General features: G+C 44.4%; 1 protein-coding gene across 1 annotated transcript in view; it reads left to right on the forward strand.

The window, feature by feature from the left end:
• The window catches only part of GNA13 (G protein subunit alpha 13), a 39,742-nt gene extending 25,146 nt beyond the window's left edge, over positions 1-14,596 (forward strand). The window contains exons 3-4 of the mRNA XM_045080938.1: positions 5,355-5,405; positions 10,492-14,596. Of these exons, the coding sequence (XP_044936873.1) occupies positions 5,355-5,405; positions 10,492-11,064 (624 nt within the window). The 3' untranslated portion in view covers positions 11,065-14,596. The remainder of the gene's footprint in view (positions 1-5,354; positions 5,406-10,491) is intronic.
• The last annotated feature ends 7,931 nt before the right edge of the window (positions 14,597-22,527 follow it).

Here is a 22,527-nt window from a genome sequence, read left to right on the forward strand (position 1 = left end):
GCACACACTCACGCTTACGCTTACGTCTGTGTGTGCATGGGTTTAAAGTTGCTTGTTTCACAGGAGCTTAATCTGGGGGCCTGACCACTTAACAGAAGGGTTCTGGCTCCGGTTTACAGCCGCGCGCATTAAAAGGTACTAATGCCGTCCTTGAGTCTGTCCCGCTCAGGTTTCTGACTACAATGGAAGGATCGATAGTATAACCTAATGGTCCAGAATGGTGAATTAACATGGTTTTTTATGGTTCAGGTGTTATTTTAACCATACTGCAGTTTTTCTAGGAATGATAAGTTGAAGTATTTATCCTCCTTAAGGCAAAGCATAGTCACAGTACAATCAGCTGGCAGCAGGGCACCTTCTTGGGGACTTGAAATACTAGAGTTAATCCCTGCGTTCAAATACGTGGAAGTGATTTTATAAATATCGTGTACAGCCTCAGGTGCAGAAAGGACTGTGTAAATCACACTGATGAAATTTCCGTTGAAACTTCAGTAGAAGTTGAAATTTAACAACAGGAGCAAATGCATATTTCTGTAATTATTATCATTTGATTTGGGTGAGATTATGAATTCCCAGTAAACAGAGAGGCCTGGAGTAATTTGAACCTAAAAGATCTCAGATCCACTCTTAGGGAATGTATTTAAATCAGGACACATCGGGGAAAAGAACTTAAGCTTTTTTTTATATTTGTAATACCAAGAGAAGAACAAATAGGAACCATTTTCTTTGTTTTTTTTTCTTTTTTTGAGAAGAGAATATAGTCACTCATTGAGCTACAAAGTTAGCTTTTCCATATTTAAAGAGAATAGTTAAAGGATACATACTACAGACCCATTCTTATAAATCCTTGAGTCTGGATTTGTTAATGGAATTGTGAATTTTTAGATTTCAGAAAGCTAATATAGTACATATACTGTTCATTTTGTAAAATCCATAATTTTGCAGCAAAATGTTTGAGCAGTTTTACTAAGTGGGTGAGATAAAGACCGTAAAGAACCTAACGTCCATTCAGGTCAAGTTTTACTCCTAGCTAAGTGTTGGAGCCAAGCTTACCAAAAGCTTGCAGATAAGGGGTTATAATTTCTTTGTAACCTTCACTTGGTGATCTAGTACGTTAATTTAGCACTTGGTGGTGTAAATACTTCATACATGGCAATTGTATCAAAATAATTATTTGATGACATGTAATGTTATCATATTAGTATAACAGCATTTATTAAATCATTCCCCTAATGGTAAATGGAAAAGTAGACTCCAAATCTTGCTGTCATAGGTAATGCTGAATAAGATATCTTTTGTTTGTGACATTTTGTTTATGTTGAATAAATTCCCCAGAATGGGTAAAAATTCATTAAAAGTTTTCACCCATACTACTCATAATTTCCTAAAATGTTTGAATTTGCAAGGTCACTAGAATGAGTATACCAGCTTCTCTAGATCCACAGAAACAATGGGATGGTTATAAGCATTTATTTTTTTAAAGGGGAAAGGGGGAGCTTGCTGCTTTAGACCATATGCTCATGTTAAGGTGACTTTAACTTTCATTTATTTGGCCATTAGTTAAGATAAACAGCAGTACTAATTGAAATATGTTTCTGTGTAGCTGATTTTTATTGTCAGTTTGGATGTGGAACCTGCCATTTTCTGTGCTCCACAGGGCCCCCTTGCTCGGGGGTGTCTGCACGAGAAGCATCGGGGGTCCCAGTGTGGAGCCAGTCAGGGTTTGCACCTTAGTTTATTACAAACACATCCACAAAACACATCCTCTCTGGTCTCAGCTTCATTTATTTTCATCATGACTTCACACCGTTTGGTACAGAGAGTCAGTAGAACCGTTGTGGCAGTGAGTGGTAAGCATCTTAAAAACATTTATCCTCTTTGCCTTAGTAATTCTTCTGAGATCACTCAGGACATAGTTTAAGAGCACAGAGTGCTGTACTCAAAGCTGTTTATCACAACATTATCTATTTTTAAAGTATTTTTAAAGTATTAAAAATGTTTACCAGAAAAAATGCAAATAGTCAACATTAGGTCGGTGGTCTTATTTAACCTTTCAGATAATAAATACTAGGAATTATTTTGACCATTAAATTTACTTAACAGTTATTTAAGTGGAAAATCAGGAACAAACTTGACTATCTTATTTCAATATGTTAAGTATACAAAAAGTGCTTGAAGAAAGATGTTGTCAAATGTTAACTGTGGTCCTCCCTGAGTGGTGGAGGTGGTGGCTGTTGCCACTTTCTTCCTTGGTTCTTTTTATTAGTTATTTGTTTCCACAGTGGGTTTATATTAAATCTAAAATCAGGGGGAAAGCCAATGAATGCAATATACAACACTCCCAGTCCAAAAAAACACCTTTTTTATAAATTTGGTAAATTTCATTTAAGGTATCTGATATTATGTATTTAATATGCACATTACTGAATGGATAGTAGTTTTTTTAGTCAGACTCATATATTAAACAGAGTGACTATCTCTTGTCATATTTGTCCAAGTGACTCCAGCATATCAGAATCATCATTGTTTGAATTTTTACTTTTTAAATACTTTGGGTTATTTATTTATAGTCCTGTAAATAAATATTGAAATTTATAGATTAAGCCCAGATTCCCTTTGGTCTGTAGATCTCCATCAGAACACAAAAATATTAATTTTTTTCATTAAAATTCATGATATAATGCAAAAAAATCCAAGTTTGCCCAGATAATCTCTTCATTAATGCAAAATGAATTCCTTGAAGATTTTTGCCATCTTGTAAAGATCATCTCTAGATGCTAGAAATACTCCACAAGAGGACCATCTATCACTGCTCACAGCCTTGAGGGAGTCAGCCTGGCGCTCCCCACAGGGACACACCCGTGTACTTGTCCATGAATGCACTTCCAGGCAGCCGTGCTCCAAAAAGTGTGTCCCACAGATCTCTTGGGGGGTTCCGGGCACCGTAGAAAGGGAGTCTTCAAGTGAGCCCTCTTCTGAGTGGTACTAAGCGCCTTTCCCTCCTTCCGTGCTCACACTGGCGCCGAGCGTGCAGAGACAACAGCAGTGGCCTCGGCTGGCTGCACCTTGGCACAGGTCCAGGCTTTGGCCCCACACAAAGCTGTTGTATCCTTCACTGCCATGCACTTGTAGTCGTCATTTCACACACACACACCCTCTGTCCCTTAAGATGCACCCTAACTAGACATTAAAAACTAGTGTTTTAAATCTCGACCTTTGAGTCCCCCTGTCTTTCCTATTCCGTGTGATGGGCTGGGAGGCCCCCTGCGCCCACTGACTTGGGATGGAAAAGCGCTTTGGCAACTGGTCGGAGCATGAACTGAACTAACCATATTTTTCATGGAACACACATTTTTACTCAAGAAACCAATCGACATTCAGACTTGGGCATTGGGCATTTTTTTAGAAAAGAAGTGAAGGTAGCCTATCACTGGAAGGAATATACGGGATATTTTTTGCCATTGATAAAATTTGAGCTTTGCCGTGAAAATCACAATTTTAGGAGAACTTGTTTTGGCCTACCACTGTGAGCTTGTCTGATTCCCAGTACTTAAGACAGAGAGGTGAAACACATACTCATGACTAGGATTTTCTTGATACGATATAATGAAACGTGCCGGCATCTGGGGGGTCTGCATTACTTGGTCACCCCATGACCCATGCCTGGTGTCACAGAAGGGTGGTCAGGTGAAAGATCCTTTTTGCGTATGGGTAAACCAGTGAACTTCAGTGTAACAAAGTTCGCTGGAAACTGGAAAGCTCATTGGGAGGCTTCCTGTGACACAGTGAACTAACTTTATTATTTTTTTTAAAGATTTTATTTATTTATTTGACAGCCAGAGATGACAAGTAGGCAGAGAGGCAGGCAGAGAGAGAGAGAGGAAGGGAAGCAGGCTCCCCGCTGAGCAGGGAGCCCGATGCGGAGCTCGATCCCAGGACCCTGAGATCATGACCTGAGCCGAAGGCAGCGGCCTAACCCACTGAGCCACCCAGGCGCCCCGGTGAACTAACTTTAAAAAACAAACAAAACAAAACTGCCACTTGTGAAGTTTTGGTATAATAGCAAAAATGTCTGCAGTTATCTGAAAATATTTTATGAAAATGCTCCCTTTCCAACTACATTTTTGTGAAAGACCAGATTTTCTGTCCATACTCAGCCAGGACAGCCTATAGCAGCCGTTCACATGCAGAAGCAAATGAGTATCTCACTGTCTTCGATTGAGCTCTACTAAAATGTGCTACTACGGAATGTGTGTATTATTAAACTGTTTAAATGAATTTTCAAAATACTAAATTTCTCAGTTTTCCTTTTGTACATGCTAAAAGCTACAACCCACATAAACGTCTGTTTGGGATCCTTAAGAATCTTAAAGATGTGCAAAGGGATTCTGACACCAAAACAAATCGAGAACTCCTGTGAGGTCTGTGACCCAGTGTGGTCCCAGAAGTCACGTGAACTGCAGAAACTACTACCAACTAGTAGTTTCTGCCACTAGTTTTCCCACTCCCCAGCCCCAGGTCAGAACCTGCAGTCACCCAAGATCTTCAAATAATTTCTCCTACATGTGAAAGAAGCACTGCCTTCCGGAAATTAGGGAAGCAGCCGCGGGCAGGGGGGTGCTGTGATTCGGCAGTCGAAATCCAGCAGCGGTGTGAAAGCGCAGGCAGAGCGTCCGAGGAGAAAGAGGCCTTCTTGCCCCAAATGGCTCCCCTCTTGTCTGTCCTCTGTCCAAGGATTTCCTCTTAGGACTATATTCTAGATACTCAAAACTGACTGGGAGTGTAATAGAAATCTGGACTCAGAGAGAGTAGGCTGGTCACTCAGGAGAAGACCTAAGGGAGACATGAAGCCTGCAGCGTTAATTCAAAATCTTTTGGAGGTAGGCGTGTCTGTCCGGGCAAGTGCCTGTTACTGAAAGATGTTCCGGTGTCCTCGCCACATCTCTGGTTTGCTCTTGTCACTAACGATAACAACCATTGGTGTACACTTAAGGTAAAAAAATATAGACAAAAATAATCCCCCTTAAATTGTATGTTTATCTCAAAAGTAGTTTTTACCTTTTAATAACATCTTCCCTTTGGCTACCTAGATGGCTCTATCAGGAAGCGTCCAGGGAACCTCGGCCATGCAGACGGCCGCTGGGGCACCGCCTATGGGTGAAATTACCCAGCCTGTGGCGCTGGGCAGAGGCAGACACTGTATGCGTTCTTACTGGGGTCAGTTGTAACTAAAATTTGTAACTAAACAAATGGTGTTTAGATTAAGTGTACAACCAGACAGTTTAATGTAAACTGTTGTAACAGAATCTTCCATTCCTAAGCTCTAATAACTGTTTATTTTCTTCTTGTTTTAGGGTGAATCTGTAAAATATTTCCTGGATAACTTGGATAAACTCGGAGAAGCAGTAAGTTTTTGTTTATGTTTATTGCCCTTTGAAAGCAGTAGTCAGGATATTAGTGGGAGGTTTAGAAAAATTATGTATTAAAATAGCTGTTTGCTTCTTCCTTTTTCCTAGTGGCAGGACTCTGACTCTTGCTGCTCCATTTTTTCTCCCTCTGTTATCCAGATCTCTGCCGTTTCCCTGGGGGTGCCTTGTCCACTAGTTCATGAACGTGAAAGTGTTTAGAGAAAGAAGTTTGTGTTTGAAAATGAGATTGCACATTGTCTCTTCGAATTTGGGGTCTTTCATCTGGGCTTTTTTGGTCAGAAGAAACAGAACACAGTGGGTTGCTGGATTTCAAAACCCTTTAGGAAACGGTATTTTTCAGTTCGGTAAAGGCCTGCCGAAGAGCCTTCACGAAGCAGGAGGAGGAGTCGGCCCTGGAAGGAGGGTGGATGGTTTTCCTCCCAGCTGGCACTGTGGCCGCTCCGGCTGCCTGGGCCTCCTGCAGACTCGCAGCTGCTCTGTCTTCTCTGGGCTGGATGCAGGCCAAAGACTGAAAGAAAGGTTGCTGTGCTCAGAAAATGCTTGAAAGTCACTGCCCCAGAGTCACGTGTTACCCTCTGGAGTTACCGAAGCATTATTTGCCTCCTCTTAAATCGGCTTTCTGTAATACATGTTGGTTTAATCATATGGGTTTTTTGAGATTCCCTTTAAAAATAAAACCAAAAGAACGCACAAAATGAAAAACCCATGGCGAGGAGGAAAGTGGCGCACTGTCCAGGACTTGAGACAGTGTGCCTTCTTTTTGCAAGATAATTTTTACATTCCCTTGCTTTGAATTTTGCAAAACTGTGCTTGTCTGCCCTTAAGCCAGTGTGTTTTTCTCCTAGATACGTGTGTTCCAGAAGTGGGGATCTCCATATTAATGGGTTTTTACTCACTCCATCAGGTTTCACTTTATTTCATTGTCTTTTCCCACCTGATTAGATTATGAGCCTTGGGGGCGGGGTGGGGGGTAGTTACCTGTAGGCCAAATGCAGAGAGCCCCAGTAAGAGTTACTGCGGGTTTTCCCATCCAGACGGGGCTGCTTTGACCTCTTCCCAGTTGCGGTTCCAGATAAGCTGTCCTTGATGGCACCGTGCAGAGCAGGTCCCCCTCTTGTGTTTGCATCAGCCCCTGCTGTTTGCAAAGATCGTTGCTCTTTCTGCAGTTGGTTTATTTATTTGTGTGTTTACTCATCCTGTACCTTCCTCTTGCCATAAGAGCAAGGACAGCATCTCTTGATCTTGAAGAGTAGAGCTCTTGAGGCCCGATGACCGTGCCCGGCACACAGCAGGCACCGGCGAACAGGCAGTGAGTGACTCCAGGCCGGCTCTGGTCCGGCGGTGCGGGCTGCTTACGGTCAGGTAGAGCACGGTTCGGAGGCCGTGGCCGGGACGAAGCAGAGAGAGCGCTGCGGTCGGTAGGTGGGCGTAAGGGAGGGAAGAACGCCCCGGCGGCGCCACAGATGGGTCCTTCCTTTTGTGCGTGTCGGGCCAGTCCCAAGACGGCGTTTTCTTCTCCGTCTCTGATGGGGAGTCCCGGGGCCACTGAAACCCTGCGGTGTGCCCAGCCCCGTGACCCTCTGGGCAGGAGAACAGCGCAGGGGTCGGCAGCGTGGGCTCTGCAGCCGGACCACCTGGATCCCGAGGCCGGTTCCCTCACAGACCGGCCCTGTGTCACCACGGGCATTCCTGCGCCTCATTTCTTCGTGTCCTGGGCGTAGTGAGAGAGCGCATCGGGTTATGGGGTGATGACGTGGAGTAAACCCCAGGTCTTGGTCTGCTCGGGCTGCCATGACAAAACACCACAGACGGGGTGGCTCCGACAGCAGACCTTGACTTCTCACGGTTCCAGAGGTTGGAAGTCTAAAGTGGAGGTGCTGGCATGGTCGTTTTCGGGGGAGGACTTTGCTCCTGGCGTGCAGACTGCGGCCTCCTCTCTGGGGCTTCTTCACGGGGCTCTGGCTCAGCACATACACAGAGATCTCTTGCTCTTACAAGACCGCCAAAACTGTCTTCTTAGAACCCTCTGACCTCATTTCACCTGAGTCATGTCCTATAAAAGACTTTTCCCAAAATACAGTCACTTTGGGGTTAGGGCTCCAGCATATGAACTTGTGGGGGACAGAGTTCAGTCCCTGGCGTTCACTAAGGTCTTCAGAATAGAGCCTCACGTGTAGTAGTAAAGGCTTGATAGCTGTTTGGTTCTTTGATCCCTGTTTTTAAGGAACTCATTCTAGTCGAGACAAAACTGTGCCATACATAAAATAAGCAGAGGACGATTAAGTGCTAGACAGTAAAGACAGTGTTTGTCCATAGAAGGGGAAGAGATGCTCTGCCCCCGGGAGCTGGAGCTAGCCCGTAAGAACGGGGATCCGAACTGTCTGAAGGGTGAGGTGGATTTAGACTCGGAGAGAGGAGATGCGGCCCACCAAGGTGGGGGACAGCGGGGTGGGTTTAATGTTAGCAGGCATATCTGTCTGACAGAGGACCTTTGATGTTCTTGGCTCTAATATATGAAAACCAATTTCTAGAAGGCAGTAGCTTGGGTCTGGACGCATTGTTCATTGTACTTGCACGACTGTGCAAGTGAATGGTCATGGAGTGGTACCAAGACGTGCAGCTTTGGGCAAGTCCTGACAAGAGGCTCTGAGGTAAGCCTGGACAGTGTAGAGCAGAGTCTGCTAGTTCCAGAAGACAAGGAGTAAAGCGGGTCATGAAAGCCAGTCAGCAGAGTTCAGATTGGATGCAGTGAGGAAGCTCCCCGTAAGTTCTGAGGTTACGATGTAGGAGTGGGGCGGAGGGGAGTGGCTGGCGGGAGACACGACCGCACGCGAGACCACATGGCGCGTACACCGTGTGCCTGGGCCGGTGCCCAAGCACTTCCCCTATTGAACTCACAACGCCCTTGATGTGAGGGCCAGTGAACGTTATTGTCTGCATTTCACAAATCAGGAAGTGGAGACACAGCAGGATGAAGTGACTCAGCCAGGGTCACACAGCTAGTCTGTGAAGTGCTGGCTCCAGAATTCAGTTCTCGAATCGCTGGTGTTCTGCCACACCAGTTAGCACTTGATGACATTGTCCTGGTTTGGGGGCTGCGTAGGCATTAGCTTTCAGCTTCCTAACCAGATTGTTAGCCTCGAAGTGAGGCAGTTAGAACTTGTAATTTTTGGAATTAGAAAATTAAAAAACAACAACCCAGGGCTGGCATGTTTCCACAGCAGCTGGCACATGTATGCACAGCGTTTCTGGAAAGCAGTTGGGCTCTAAGTGTCCAGGGTCATCAAAATGTTCGTAACATTTGACCTCATGATCTTATTCCTGGTTATTTCGTCTCAGGAAAGAGTCCGGGGGGGCGGGGGGAGTATGTGTATGAGAATTTTAATTGCAGAATATTTACTAAAGTAAAATATTAGAAACGACCTTAGTGAACACTAGTCAGGGAATGTTTATGTAAAGTACAGTACATTCACTCATTTGGCGTATTTATTTACACTCCTTTGAAGTGAAATACAACTACATCAGCATGTGTAACAGTCCATGATGAAATGTTAAACAAAAAATTAGGGGTAGGTAAAAATTGTGTGGGTGTGCTGATTCTAGGTAAACTAGTTAAGTATGTGAACAAAAGCTAAAAGGGAACCTGGAAACCTAACATGTTTTATGAAGCCCTAGTGTTATATAATAAGTGGTTGTGGATTTCAGGTAACTGAGAACTGCCTCCTTTTTTTTTTTTTTAATTCTAACTCCATTGCACGATTTTGAGGAGATGAATAATCACGTTGTACTGAAATTTCAAAATTATATCACACTATTTGGAAAAGCATAAGGTACAGCATTATTATAATCAGCATTGTTTTAAAATCTTGCCTCAATTAGGAAAAAATATGTATTTTGACCTTGACGACGAGCATTAAAAAGTTCTCCCATTCAGTATTGCCCAAGAGCTAAGTCAACGTTCTGGAAAAACACTAGCCTGGGAAGAAAGAACCAGTTATACTGCATCCGGAAGTCCGCTGTCCAGGAGAGCCGCTGACTCGTGAGGCTGGCAGCTTCTGTCTGTCCAAGGTCTCGGAGCTGACTGGTCCCGTGCACAGAGAAGGGTTCTTTGCATAAGCTGTCCCTCTGAGGCAGGTCGGCCTGGTGCGGCCACCTTTGCTTCACGGGCCGAGGCACAGGCAGAGTGACTACTTGTGTCACAGGGAGAGGGCAGGAGCATAGCCGCTTGGGCTGGACGCTGGAAGCAAACCTGGGCGGCGCCCCGAAGTCAAGTCAGTGCCTTGGCCATGCGTGTGGTGTGGCCGTGGTGATGCCGTGGAGTGACTGTCGTGGGAGTTCTTGGTGGTGAAGGTGGGGCACGGGCGGGGAGCGTTTAGAATGAGCTACAGAGAGGTAGGCAGAACCTTGCACTGGGAGGTGACCCTTAGGATCTGGCATCTCAGCGCTCCCTGCTTTTCGCAGAGAGGCAAGCAGCGGGCGGGCAAGTGAGCAGGAAGGTCCCGGGCCGGAGCGGAGGGCGGGTTGCTGAGCGGCGGTGGCTGCGCGGCGGTGGCCGGGGCGAGGGGCCACCTGCTCGGTGAGACTTCGGTCTGCAGACACTGCCGGAGTGAGAAACAGAGAATGTTGAACCAGTCTTCCTTCCCTAACAATGTAATCAATCTGGACGGTCTGTAACGAGAATAATAGTACCAATGCTTTAACGCAGCCAGGAGAAGCCACTAAAAAGACGAGTTTGTGGGGCGTCGGGTGGCTCAGACAGTTAAGCGTCTGACTCGGCTCAGGTCATGCTCTCTGATCTCGGGGTCCTGGGACCAAGCCTTCATTACATCTGCGTCTGCTCCCAGGCTCTCTGCTCAGCAGGGAGTCTCCTTGTCCCTCTCCCCTGCCCTCTGCTTGTGCTGATGCGCTCTCTCTTTCAAATAAATAAGTAACATCTTTTTAAAAAATAAATAAATAAAAAGATCGGTTTGTTTGTGTATCCATTCCCTCAACCAGTTAGTTCAGTAGAAACTTTACTTACTCCTGGGTTACTGAGTATAAAGCAGTTTTTCTTCTTTTCCAGGATTACATTCCCTCACAACAAGATATCCTGCTTGCCAGAAGACCCACCAAAGGCATTCATGAGTACGACTTTGAAATTAAAAATGTTCCTTTCAAAATGGTTGATGTGGGTGGTCAAAGATCAGAGAGAAAACGGTGGTTTGAGTGCTTCGACAGCGTCACGTCAATACTTTTCCTTGTTTCCTCAAGTGAGTTTGACCAGGTGCTGATGGAAGACCGACTGACCAATCGCCTCACAGAATCTCTGAACATTTTTGAAACAATCGTCAACAACCGGGTTTTCAGCAATGTCTCCATAATTCTCTTCTTAAACAAGACAGATTTGCTTGAGGAGAAGGTGCAAATTGTGAGCATCAAAGACTACTTCTTAGAATTCGAAGGGGATCCCCACTGCTTAAGAGACGTCCAAAAATTCCTGGTGGAGTGTTTCCGGAACAAACGCCGGGACCAGCAGCAGAAGCCTTTGTACCACCACTTCACCACCGCCATCAACACGGAGAACATCCGCCTCGTCTTCCGCGACGTGAAGGATACCATTCTTCACGACAACCTCAAGCAGCTCATGCTGCAGTGACGTACAGAAAGACTGGCCGTGTCATACCTTCTGTCCTTTGATTGTTTTCTGTTCGTTTTGTTTTTCTAAAATAGCAGTTTACAACAGGAATTAGAAGAATCTGGATCCTAAGTTTGACTTCTTGGAAATCTTAGTCCCCCTCCCGCGGACTCGGGTTTGTGGCCGAAAGCTGCTGAGTAACACATCGCCGAAACCTGTTGACGTGCAGCCTTTGATCTGTTTCACTGTGGCTTCCCTCGGAGGGGTTTGTGCTTCCTGCCAAGCCTCTGACTGGGGAGAGTTCGGGCTCCAGCTTCTCCCACTTCTCCAGCTGAATTCTGTAGTGCCAAGTTCCGAAGGTGTCCTCGAAGCCTTATTGGTATGAGGTTAAGGACATTCAGTTCCCAAAAAAGCAAGACCCCCTTTATCTGCCCTGCGCCCGGCAGCAATCCTCGTGCCTAGCTCTAGGGTGACCTTGTTTGGAAGGGCTGTCGGAAAAAGGTTCGACCTAAGGACTGGCATTCTGTAGCTGTACACAGATTTAGCCTTCGTGTTTTTTTTAATTGCTTATATAGCGACAGTTGATTAGTTTGAAAATTTCTGTGGTTTCTGAAGGTAATGTTCTTGGTGTTTTACAGTTTACATAAGGATTCCTAGTCTGATGCTCGTGGAGTTTCACAAATGGTACAGGGCAGGGGGAGGGGAGCCAGAGGAGAGCCAGTGCCCTGCAGAGTGTTTGATGCAGAGGAATGAGTTGAATACAATGTGCCCTTTTCATATTTAAATTTCATGTCATAAATGTGCCACATGTGAGGCATTCTGGCCATAGCTGCAACTATAAAAATCACAAATCAGTTAATAACAGAGCTTTCTGAATAAAACATACCCCTTCCAGGACCTTACGTGCTTTACGCGCGGACTTGTTCATCCTGTCTCGGGGCCTCCAGGTCCTCGCTGCAGAGAAGCACTGTTGTTCCATCACAGACATCCTTCTGCTGTTCTCCCGTCTGTTCCCATCAACTCCGACTGTGGCGTTCATAGGAGTTTTTGTTTATTTGGAGCTTGCCAAGGGCAGTATTTTCCTGTCAAATGACTCAAGAAGGCATGATTTGAGATTCCTGTTCATGTGTCTCTAAAAGATACGTGTTTCTATCATTATTGCTAATGAAATTCTAACTTTATTGAGGTACATTTTGAATGTCTTGAAGATACTTCTAAGAACAAGTAGTGATTTTTTTAGTTCACACCGAAAGATGGTTACATTTGACCTCTCCTCTGCACATACGAGATGAATGTGTACCCTTGAGGACAGATACGGTGGTGATGGACTCATCAGAGGGGCTCGTTTGCAGTGCTAGAATAGTGCCTGCTAGGTTGGGTGTGGTGTGAGACCGGGCCTAGAGAGGCAAACCCCCCAGCTTCGTGCCAGTTGGGAAGATTGGGCAGCTTTTCTCCTTTTTCTGGAAATTGGGATTAAGACTGTGATGTCTGTCACTTTACTGTAGAGCTGCGTTCTCAGGTATTCTGCTGGCTAGAAAGTCCTTGAAAGATTGGTCAACACTACGGATCACGCAGCCTTTCCAAGGCCGTGGCTCTTGGTCTGTCTGGTGTCTAGTGCGAGAGTAGGGCTTTCCAGGGAACTAACCAGGGATTGTTCTTAACCGTTCCTGACTTTTCTTGCATTTGAAGTTCCACCATCATTTTATCCATAATAACTTTCAGTGTGTCCATGCCTTGGTCGTGCACGAGCTACAGACCTATAGCCCAGCAGCCTAAAGCAAGTCTTCATAGTATAAAGCTCACGCGTGTTTGAATACTTCTACATCCAGTGCTTCTTGCCAAAAAGAATACAGTGTTTAAATTCACAAATTAGAGTAACATCAGTGCTCGTGGATATCGGAATGCGTGCACAGTAACATTTGGACTTTCTGCGCACGGATTGCACAACTAGTTTAATTGAATGACTCAAACCATTGCACTCCAGTGAAGGCTCAAGTTCCCAGTACAAAAAGGAAACTTAGTCTTACTTGAGTTGTGTTTAAGATCTGTGATACGAACCGTAAACACTGCCTGACAGCAGCAGTCACCAAGTTGTCCCTTTCGACCACCAAGGCATGTCAAAACAGCAGATAGGTAAGGCATTATTCTGGGTGTTTGTGATTCTCCTTCCTGATGTTTGGGATGTCTCAACGTTCTTTTAAAATAAACTTTAGACCATACTTTGAGGCAGCAGGTTACTTCTCCTTAATGGCAGGCTTATTTAGACAGTGGAGGTATGAGGCTCAGTCTGAAGGCTGTAGCTCACATGTTTTTATGGACTGTATTTTAAAACCATTTGAAGGAGTCTTAATACCTGTATTATGAAAACTAGATCCTTTTGAAATACCACTGTATGAAGAAGGAGATGGAACGTAGTGAACCAAATTAAAAAGGTGCTCATGGCTTTCACCACGCTAGTTTCCCCTCATCTCTAAAAAAAGTGGCTTAAAGTTGTTCGGTCTTTTTGCTTTTTTAAATCTTAATCAAGGTCATGATTTGGAATAAAATGTGCCTAATTCTCTATTACATTGTGTTCCTCAATTCAAATGTCTTCTTGTTGAATTCTTAAGAAATGTCACAAAAGTGCCCTCACTGGCCTCAAAGAAATGTATAATATACACAGTTGCCTTACAAATCAAAGAATGCCATGAATTTGGGCCCTGATTTTCATAGGGAAAAGGTTTTGCCAAACGTTTTCTGAGGATCCACATCATGGAAGTCTTGAGTCTGCCACTTAAATATTGTGTTTTTGGTAACCCGAATCGTTGCTTTCTGCCAACCAGCGTATGACATTGAGGTCTTCCCTCCAGTGTTACTGGGTGGCAGAGGCACTGGGTAGCTGGAGAGCAGCCGAGGGTGGGGGGGGCGGCCACGACCACCCGTGTCTGTTCTGTTTTCTTGGAAGTTGCACCGGCGCGACCTAGGCTGGGAAGCTCCGCTGGTGAACCTCTCAAGTTGAGGTTGTTTAGGGAAATCCTTTTTCAGCTGGTGGCAGTGATTGGTTTCAAGTAGAAGGAAGTAAGAGTATGTCAATACCAGAGATGATGAGAAGTAGTGATTCTGATGCAACGGAAATTGTACGCCCCTGCCATTTTTGTGTAAGAGAGAATGAGTAAATCTGAACTTGCAGTGTGGACCCGAGTACTTGTATTTATGCTTTTGACAAAAATGTATTTTCAGCCTTAGTACACATATCCGGTTATGCCTTATTTATGTGAAGAATGAAGTTATCCCAGTCCTGTTCTGTTATGTTCTGAAATTCAAATCACTAGTGGAGAAGGCCTCAAATTGGTGCTTTCATTATGTAATGATCCATTTAGACAAAACCCCAAACCAAGCCATTTGGAACAAGTTTCTCTCCTTTGCAATTTGTAGCAATGTTATTTCTGTCTGTGTAATAAGAAGGCTAAAGATCAGTGTTAACTCTGAATTTCTTGTTTGAATCCATGAAATCATGCCTGTAAAACTCAGTCAAACATTTGTAACAAACTCCCCAATAAATCTAGAGAAAGTCGCTCTGTTACCTTTTTATTGCTTTTAGTTTAATTGAAGGAATCAAGCACAGAAAGTTTGCATGGGTGTTTTCCAGTTGGAAGTTTGACTTCGTCCTGTGTCACTTTATGTCGCTTTCCCGTCATTTCCGCATGTTGGCTTCCGTCCGTCGGATCCGCACAGGGTGTGCCGCTTCCCTCTAAGGACTGATTTTCTTCCATTGATAGGGTGCAGCCTGCCCTTTCAGCCTAGTAAAGCATGAGGATGGGGATTGCACAGGAGCGGGTATGGATAAGTCTCCACAGTCCAAGTGAGGCGGATGGTATGATCCTTACCCATTATCTTATGGTACGAGGTTAGGGCTTCAAAGGTTTATACTAGAAACTAAAGTAGAGGTCTACACCTGAACATTTTAAACAGGTTGGACTTTATGGTTTTTTTCAAGTCCCATCGAGGCCATGTCAGCCTTAGGCTGGTGAGTGGTTATTAACATTTGAAGTAGTGTGTGTACCATTATCATTCTTGTGTCTGTACTTGAATGTATAGTTAGCCTGTAAGGGGACATACTCATTCTTGTGGCATCCAGGTCTAACCGTCTGATTTCCAATGCCAGAGCTTATATGGAACAGAAAGTGAATGATGGGGCGCTGTTTCCTGGGTTGATGGCAGGTTTGGGGACCTAGCCATATCTGTTGAGAAAAAAATTTCCAGCTCAAAGTATGCTAGGACCCATATGCGTACATTTTCATTGTGGAAGTGGTGATAGGAATATGCTACTTCCTGGGTATCTGATTTGGGCTTGTATTTAGAAAGCTTGTTCATGATATTTCTTGCCATAGTAAGTGATACATCTGTCCTCGGTGACACCCATTTGATGGTACCAAGGGGGATCAGAAAGGGGACGGGTAGGGATTAATTCTTGGAAGGTATATGTAACAATGCAACAAACTATACCATTTACTCTCTCCTTGACCTCTTACTTGAAAGCAGAATGGCAACATGTTTCTGTACCACTCTACCTGAGAGCTCATTTACCACAAGAAGCCTTATCCGAAAGTATATTTTGTAACAACCTCACAGATACTGTACCCAACAAAACATGATTTGTATTAGCTTTGTATAAAAGTATTGGTGGCTTAGATTTTTTATACATATTATATCTTTTTATAAATTTCCAGGAACTAAGAAGCACGTTATCTGATATTGTACATTTTTTTTCCTGTCAGTGCTTTAGTTCAGGATTGGCAATAAATTATTTCTAAAGGAGATCTGAAAGTGGAAAGCATGGTTTGATTTTACACAATGAGTTGCTAGTCATGAAGGCTTTTTACTTTTGTACATATTTTGCAAAAATTTTGCCTCTTGCTATTAATATTTGCTTTGTAAAAATTACATTTAATAAACATTTATAAACTATTCAATACCATGATGTTATTTAAACCAACAGTTTGATAAATGTAAAGTATAAAGCAGATAGTTAAGTTTGGAAGCAAAAACGTAGTGATTTGAAACACTGAAATCTCAGCAGATCGCCAACAAAATTTTGCATTCCTAGTAATCCATAAGTATGTCCTTACTGTAGATGGGAAGGTGGACTTCATCCAAGGAAGCTCCCAGACACTTAATATGTTTGCATATAGGAATGGGGGAAGGGCAGCCACCCCTTTATCTCTCCATTCTTTTTTTTTTTTTTAGATTTTATTTATTTATTTGACAGAGAGAAAGTGAGAGATCACAAGCAGGCAGGCAGAGAGAGGGGGAAGCAGGCTCCCTGCCGAGCAGAGAGCCCGATGCAGGGCTCCATCCCAGGACCCTGAGATCATGACCTGAGCCGAAGGCAGAGGCTTAACCCACTGAGCCACCCAGGTGCCCCTATCTCTCCATTCTTAAGATTGCATAAACCACACTACAGTGTTGGGAGTTGTGTTTGCCCACCTGTGGAAGTAATGCTCTTAGGTCTGTTGTGATCGAAATAGTGTTTTAAAGACCAACATACGACCACTCGTTTTTCTTAATAAACTTTATTTTAGATGGTGACTTACAGAAAAATTGCAAAGGTCATAGAGTTCCCCACTACACCACAGCCTTTACATGGTTGCCCCAGTTAATACAGCGTGCCTCAGGTACATTTGTCATAAAGAACCAATACTGGGATTTTATTATTAACTAAAGCCCACACTTCATTCCCATTTCCTTAGTTGTTCCCTGATGTCCCTTTCTGCTGCAGAATGCATCCGGGATACCAGAGTGCCTAGAATTGTCCTGTCTCCTTCAGCTCCTCTTGGCCACTACAGGTTCTCAGACGTCATTGTTGATGACTGTGGCAGGTTTGAGAAGGAACACTGGTCGGGTATACTGTAGATGGCCCCTCTGTTGGGATCTATCTGCTGCATTTCTCCTGATAAGTCTCAGTTAAGTGTTGGCGGGACTGCAGAGGTAAAGCCCGTCCTCACCAAATCCTATCCCGCACACTACCCATCTTTTCCCTTCACAACTTCGGCTAAATTAGAAGTTGTTAAATAACCTTGGACATGCTCATACCTTTGCTTAGGTGGCATATATCGAAAACAGCATGTGCTTGCCTGGAGCAGGATGAAGGGCCATTCCCCACAGTCAGAATCGTAACAGCAGGTGTGAATAAAGGTTCGGTGGCCATGACTGTGCACCAGACTGGTTGGCTCCAGGCCTTAGCGGCAAAGAAACATTCTGTTCTGAGGTCTCATCTTGAACATGAATTTCACTCTTGGGCCCACGAAAAAGGGAGGTAGGAAAATTTGGACTGAGAAATATCTACAAATCTACAAATATCTACAAACGTACCTTGAAAACAGGCCGTTGAAGCTTTCTTTGAGAGACTGAAGATCTTTAAAGGTTGAAATTAAAATCACGAGCATTTGAATCCCCAAAAGAAATCAAGAAGGCTTAAGAAAAAAAATTGTTTTCTTCTGCTATTGTTGGAAAAAAAGAATATTCCTTTGTCAAAGGAAGTAGCTTAAGACTCCATTATTGTCCAGTAAAATGTTTGGGCACCATCGTGGTAATGGGCGTGAGATGCTCTCAAAATGACCTGTTCCCTTGCCCACAGTGTGGGTTGTCAGAAGAGAAAAGAGACTGATTTCAAGAAGGCCGGAAACTCAAGAGAGTTTTTAGGTTAAACCAGAGGTTTGTTTTGGTGACGGGAAATTTGGCAAATCCTCAAAAAACAAATGACCAAGGACAGTGTTTTAAAATATATGCTGTAATTTTTCCTCAGAAATTAGTGGGGCAACCAAAATAACAGCACTGTGGTTGCGAGGAGTATCTACGAAAACACGGCGCAGCTAGATTTCACAAGGGTCCCCTTTCAAGTACACGGAGACAACAAAAGGCCCAAACAAGGGTTCGATACAAGCGAACCATTCAGGGCAGTTGTGTGAAGCTTCTCTGCCGGCCAAAAGAATACGGAGGGAAGTTGTGTCCAGAATTAACATTTATACTGAGTGGAGGAGTGTGTGGGTTTTTCTTTCCCCGTGGAGGTACATGATAAGAAAATGTAAGCAACAAAGTCCCTTTCAAAGTTGATTGTCCTTTTGAAATTTACTCCACCGCAGCTTCAGGCTTCCGTCTGAGTTTCGGTCTGGGTCAAACATCACAGAAGAGGGGGACCATGCTTATAAGATGAAACTGAAGGTCAAACGGCTGACCTTGAGAGCGAAAAAGTATACTTTGCTTTTTTTAATTTTTCTGCAGAAAAACCCTGTAAGCCTGGCAGGATTTAACTAGCTGGTTTATTTCAACGCCAGAACGAGCTCCTCCAAACTTCATCCCGAATAAAGAGAGCATCACAGCACCTTTGGCTCAGCGATATTGGTGACGTCACATATTCAAGTGAGTTCTGTACATGCAATACATGCATTGCGTGTATGTAGCGGGTTTAGTTTGGGGAAAAATGCTGTGAATCAGTGTAGAAATGATGACATGCCAGGCTAGGACCTGGATGGAAATAAAGAGTCCCAATTCAACCCACGCATACTGTACAGCGTAAGCCTCTGTAAAGTATAGCGGACAAAATTACACTCAGCCCCCCTGCCCAACATTCAAGGCATCTAGCATCAACCTCCCTTGCCAGCCAACCCTCCCTTCCAGCTGCCTTCACCCCTTAAACCAGCTCTGCTGCTCCCCACCCCCACCGCCGCGCCCCCTTCTCTCTGGCTCGCTTTGCCCCCAGGCCAGATCCTACTCACCTTCAAGCCCAGCTCTGAAGAAGACTTCTGGCTTCCCGCCCACCCCGAGACCAGTAGCAGTTTCCTTCCCTTGTGTACCTCTCCCACCTTATTCCTCTCTCTGGGCACGTCAAGCCTTCTACCTTCTTTTCGAGCTGTTTCTCAGCTCCTCTCCTGATGGTGACGTGAACTCAAAATTGCTGTGCAGATGTCCTCGCTAAGCTCCCTGAGTGCCTGTTGGACATACCTGACTTCCTTTTTTTTTTTTTTTTTATCTTATTTATTTGACAGAGAGATCACAAGTAGGCAGAGAGGCAGGCAGAGAGCGGGGGGGGGGGGGGAAGCAGGCTCCCTGCTGAGCAGAGAGCCTGACCCGGGGCTTGATCACAGGACCCTGAGATCATGACCTGAGCTGAAGGCAGAGGCTTTAACCCACTGAGTCACCCAGGCACCCCTTTTATTTATTTATTTATTTATTTATTTAAAAGATTTTATTTATTTATTTGACAGAGATCCCAAGTAGGCGGAGAGGCAGGCAGAGAGAGAGAGAGAAGCAGGCTCCCTGCTGAGCAGAGAGCCCAATGCGGGACTCCAACCCAGGACCCTGAGACCATGACCTGAGCCCAAGGCAGAGGCTTACCCACTGAGCCACCCAGGTTCCCCTCCTTTTTTATTTTTTTTTTTTAAAGATTTTATGTATTTATTTGTCAGAGAGAAACGGCAAGAGAGGAAACACAAGCAGGGGGAGTGGGAGAGGGAGATGCAGTCTTCCCGCAGAGCAGGGAGCCCGACCCAGGGCTCGATCGCAGGACCCCGGGACTGTGACCTGAGCCGAAGGCAGACGCTTCACGACTGAGCCACCCAGGCGCCCCACACCTAACTACACCTAACAACACAGCGTCCACTTCTCAGGAGACTCCCAATTCTGACAGGAGCCTGAGTGAAGCCAGACTGTGAAGAAGTAGCCTCTGAGTTGACTATCACCAGCTTCAGGAGGGACCTGATTCCATTGCTGATCTGAGACACCAGGAGGCGGAGCTAATGGCTTCCATGTTCTTTCCTACGTTCAGATTCTCGAAAGCCTACTAGAATATTCCAACATGTAACAAAAATTGTTTATAGAAGAATATAATAGGATTACAGTCTCTAGTACAAAATTCCTATGATAAGGTCTTTAGTTTTTCCTCAAAGAAAGAAACATAATAAAAAGGGGACTGTGAGGGGGAAATTCTTTGAAGATATTAAGGGTAACCCAACAGGTTTTTGTAAAAATGGACCCCCAGTGTGTTGCTATTTATTTCCGTGCACTCTGCCCTCAAAGGGAATCTCCCCATAACAAGAGCACGTTAGTCTTCCTGAGGTACTGAAAGTTAGGATCTGGGAGCCTCTGAAAGTCATGGGTACTTTCACATTCATTTGTGTTAACGGCCGCCATCTTAGTTCAACCTGCTATAAAACCGGGCGGCCCACGAAGGACAGCAGTGGGCTTCTCCCCGTCTGCAGACTGGAAGCCTGAGATCAGGATGCGAGCACGACGGGCTTCTGGAGATGGCCCTTCTCGGCTTTGCACACTGCCAGCTTCTCACTGGCAGAAAGAGCTAGTTGGCCGCTTTTTCTAAAGGTACTAATCCATCCCTCAGGGCTCCACCATCATGGCCAAAGCCCCCATCTCCAAATACCATCACACCGAGATCAGGGTCTCAACATGTGAATGGGGGAGGGGGCGACCTTCAGCTCATAACAGTCCACCAAAATGTCATCACGACTGGCTTGAATCCAGCTTGATCTTCTGCTTTTTTTTTTTCTCCTCCTCCAAGAAGAACCACTATTTTCAGTGATCAGAGCTGAGATAAGAACCCAGCAGCTCTGAGCATCTTCTGTTTCGACACCTTTTTTGGTATGTTTCTTTTCATATATTACAAAAAGTGTTTGGTGGAAAACCACCCCTAATCTTACCGATCGATCACAAATGCTGTAAGTAAGTGTGATCTTTGTCTTCGCCAGTCTTCCTGGTACATGATTCAGTGATGTGTCATTAGCATAAGTCCCAAGGATAATTGTTTTAAATAGTTGCATAGTTCACCTAGTACCTGCCTGTTTTATTACCAAATGAATAAAATTGCCTACCATCACCATTTGAGGTATCTTCCCCAAATGGAGAATTATTCATGCAACATCAGTGATCTGCCCTATGTGGAATCAGTTTTAGACCTTTCTGTTCGCTCCTGCGGTGCCTCAAACAAAGGGTCAAGGTCTTCGAGATGTGGGATGTATGAGGGACATAGGAGGACTCAGAACCAGGCACTAGTGTCTGGGAGAAAAAGTCAGGCTCTACAATCCTCTGAGTGGCAAGCATTCGAAGTGGGTGTTGTCAATTGTTACTGTTGTCAGAACCGATCACGTCTCAGGTCTGGGCGAGAAGATGTCTTTAGCCCAGGCCTCAAATAACCAAGGTTTTTGTAACAACGTCCAAATCACGTTCAATGAGCACCCGAAAGAATTCTCACCATGAATAGTGACCAGGGAGATATAAATCAGAGCCGCAGTGAGGTACCGCTTCACAGCTATTAGGATGACTAGAATTGGGTTTTTTGTTTGTTTTATTTTTTGTGGTTTTTTTTAATGAGTGTCAGTGTTGGTGAGGATATAGAGAAATTGGAACCCTCAGGCATCCCCGGTGTGTATAACCCCTTTGGAAAAAAGTCTGTCATTTCCTCAAAATATTAAATATGGAATGACTGTATGATCCAGCAATTTTGGTCCTTGGTCTAAGCCACAGAGAAATGAAAACAAACATCCGTACAATAATGTGTGCGTGAGTGTTTATGCCAGCATCATCGATAATAGACAAAAAGTGGAAATGGCCCAAATGCCCAGCAAATGAGGAATCCGTAAAATGTGACCTATCCATACAATGAAATATTATTTAATACAATGAATCAAGTACTGATCCATGTTGTAAGATAGACGAACCTTGAAGACATGTCAAGTTAAAGAAGTCAGACACTAAGGGCTTCATCTTTACAATCATATTATCTAATTCCATTTATAGGAAATGCCCAGAAGAGGCAAATCCGTAGATACAGAACGTATATTGATGATTGTCTTGGGAAAACAGGCAGCTCTGGTAACGGGTACAGGCTTCCTTGGGGGATGATAACATTGTCCTCAAATTAGATTGCAGCAATGCTCTCATAACACTGTGAATGAGTTAAGACCCCCTTATGAAATTGAATATAAGATGCTTAGAGTCTAGGGGCCCCTGGGTGGCTCCGTCCGTTAAGTTTGATTTCAGCTCAGATCGGGATCTCATGGGTTGTGGGATCTAGCCCCATGTCGGGCTCCGCACTTGGCAGGGGTCTGCTGGAGATTCTCTCCCTCTGCCCCTCCCCCTGCTCATGCTCACACTCTCTCTTTCTTAAATAAATAAATCTTTTTTTTTTTTTTTAAAGATGCTTAGAGTCTAACGGGACAGAAAAGATATGTGCATAAATAATTAAGGCCAGTGATACCGTAAGAAATACCACTCAAGGGGACTAGATAAATTGCTGTGTGCCTTCAGAGAAAGGCAATTACTTCCACCAAGATGGCACTGGGGACACTCTTACAGAAGAGAAGGCCTTCCAAAATGACTCACACATACCTGGACGCGAGGAGTGGGATAGGCTGCATGTTGGCTGGGTGAATGGCAGAGAAATGAGAAAGCACTTTTCACTGAGCAGTCTTCTGTAAGGCACTAGAAATAGGAAAA

The sequence above is a fragment of the Mustela putorius genome, unplaced genomic scaffold (genome assembly GCF_011764305.1).
Source record: "Mustela putorius furo isolate JIRA1106 unplaced genomic scaffold, ASM1176430v1.1 tig00000487_pilon_pilon_pilon, whole genome shotgun sequence".
Taxonomy (NCBI): domain Eukaryota; kingdom Metazoa; phylum Chordata; class Mammalia; order Carnivora; family Mustelidae; genus Mustela; species Mustela putorius.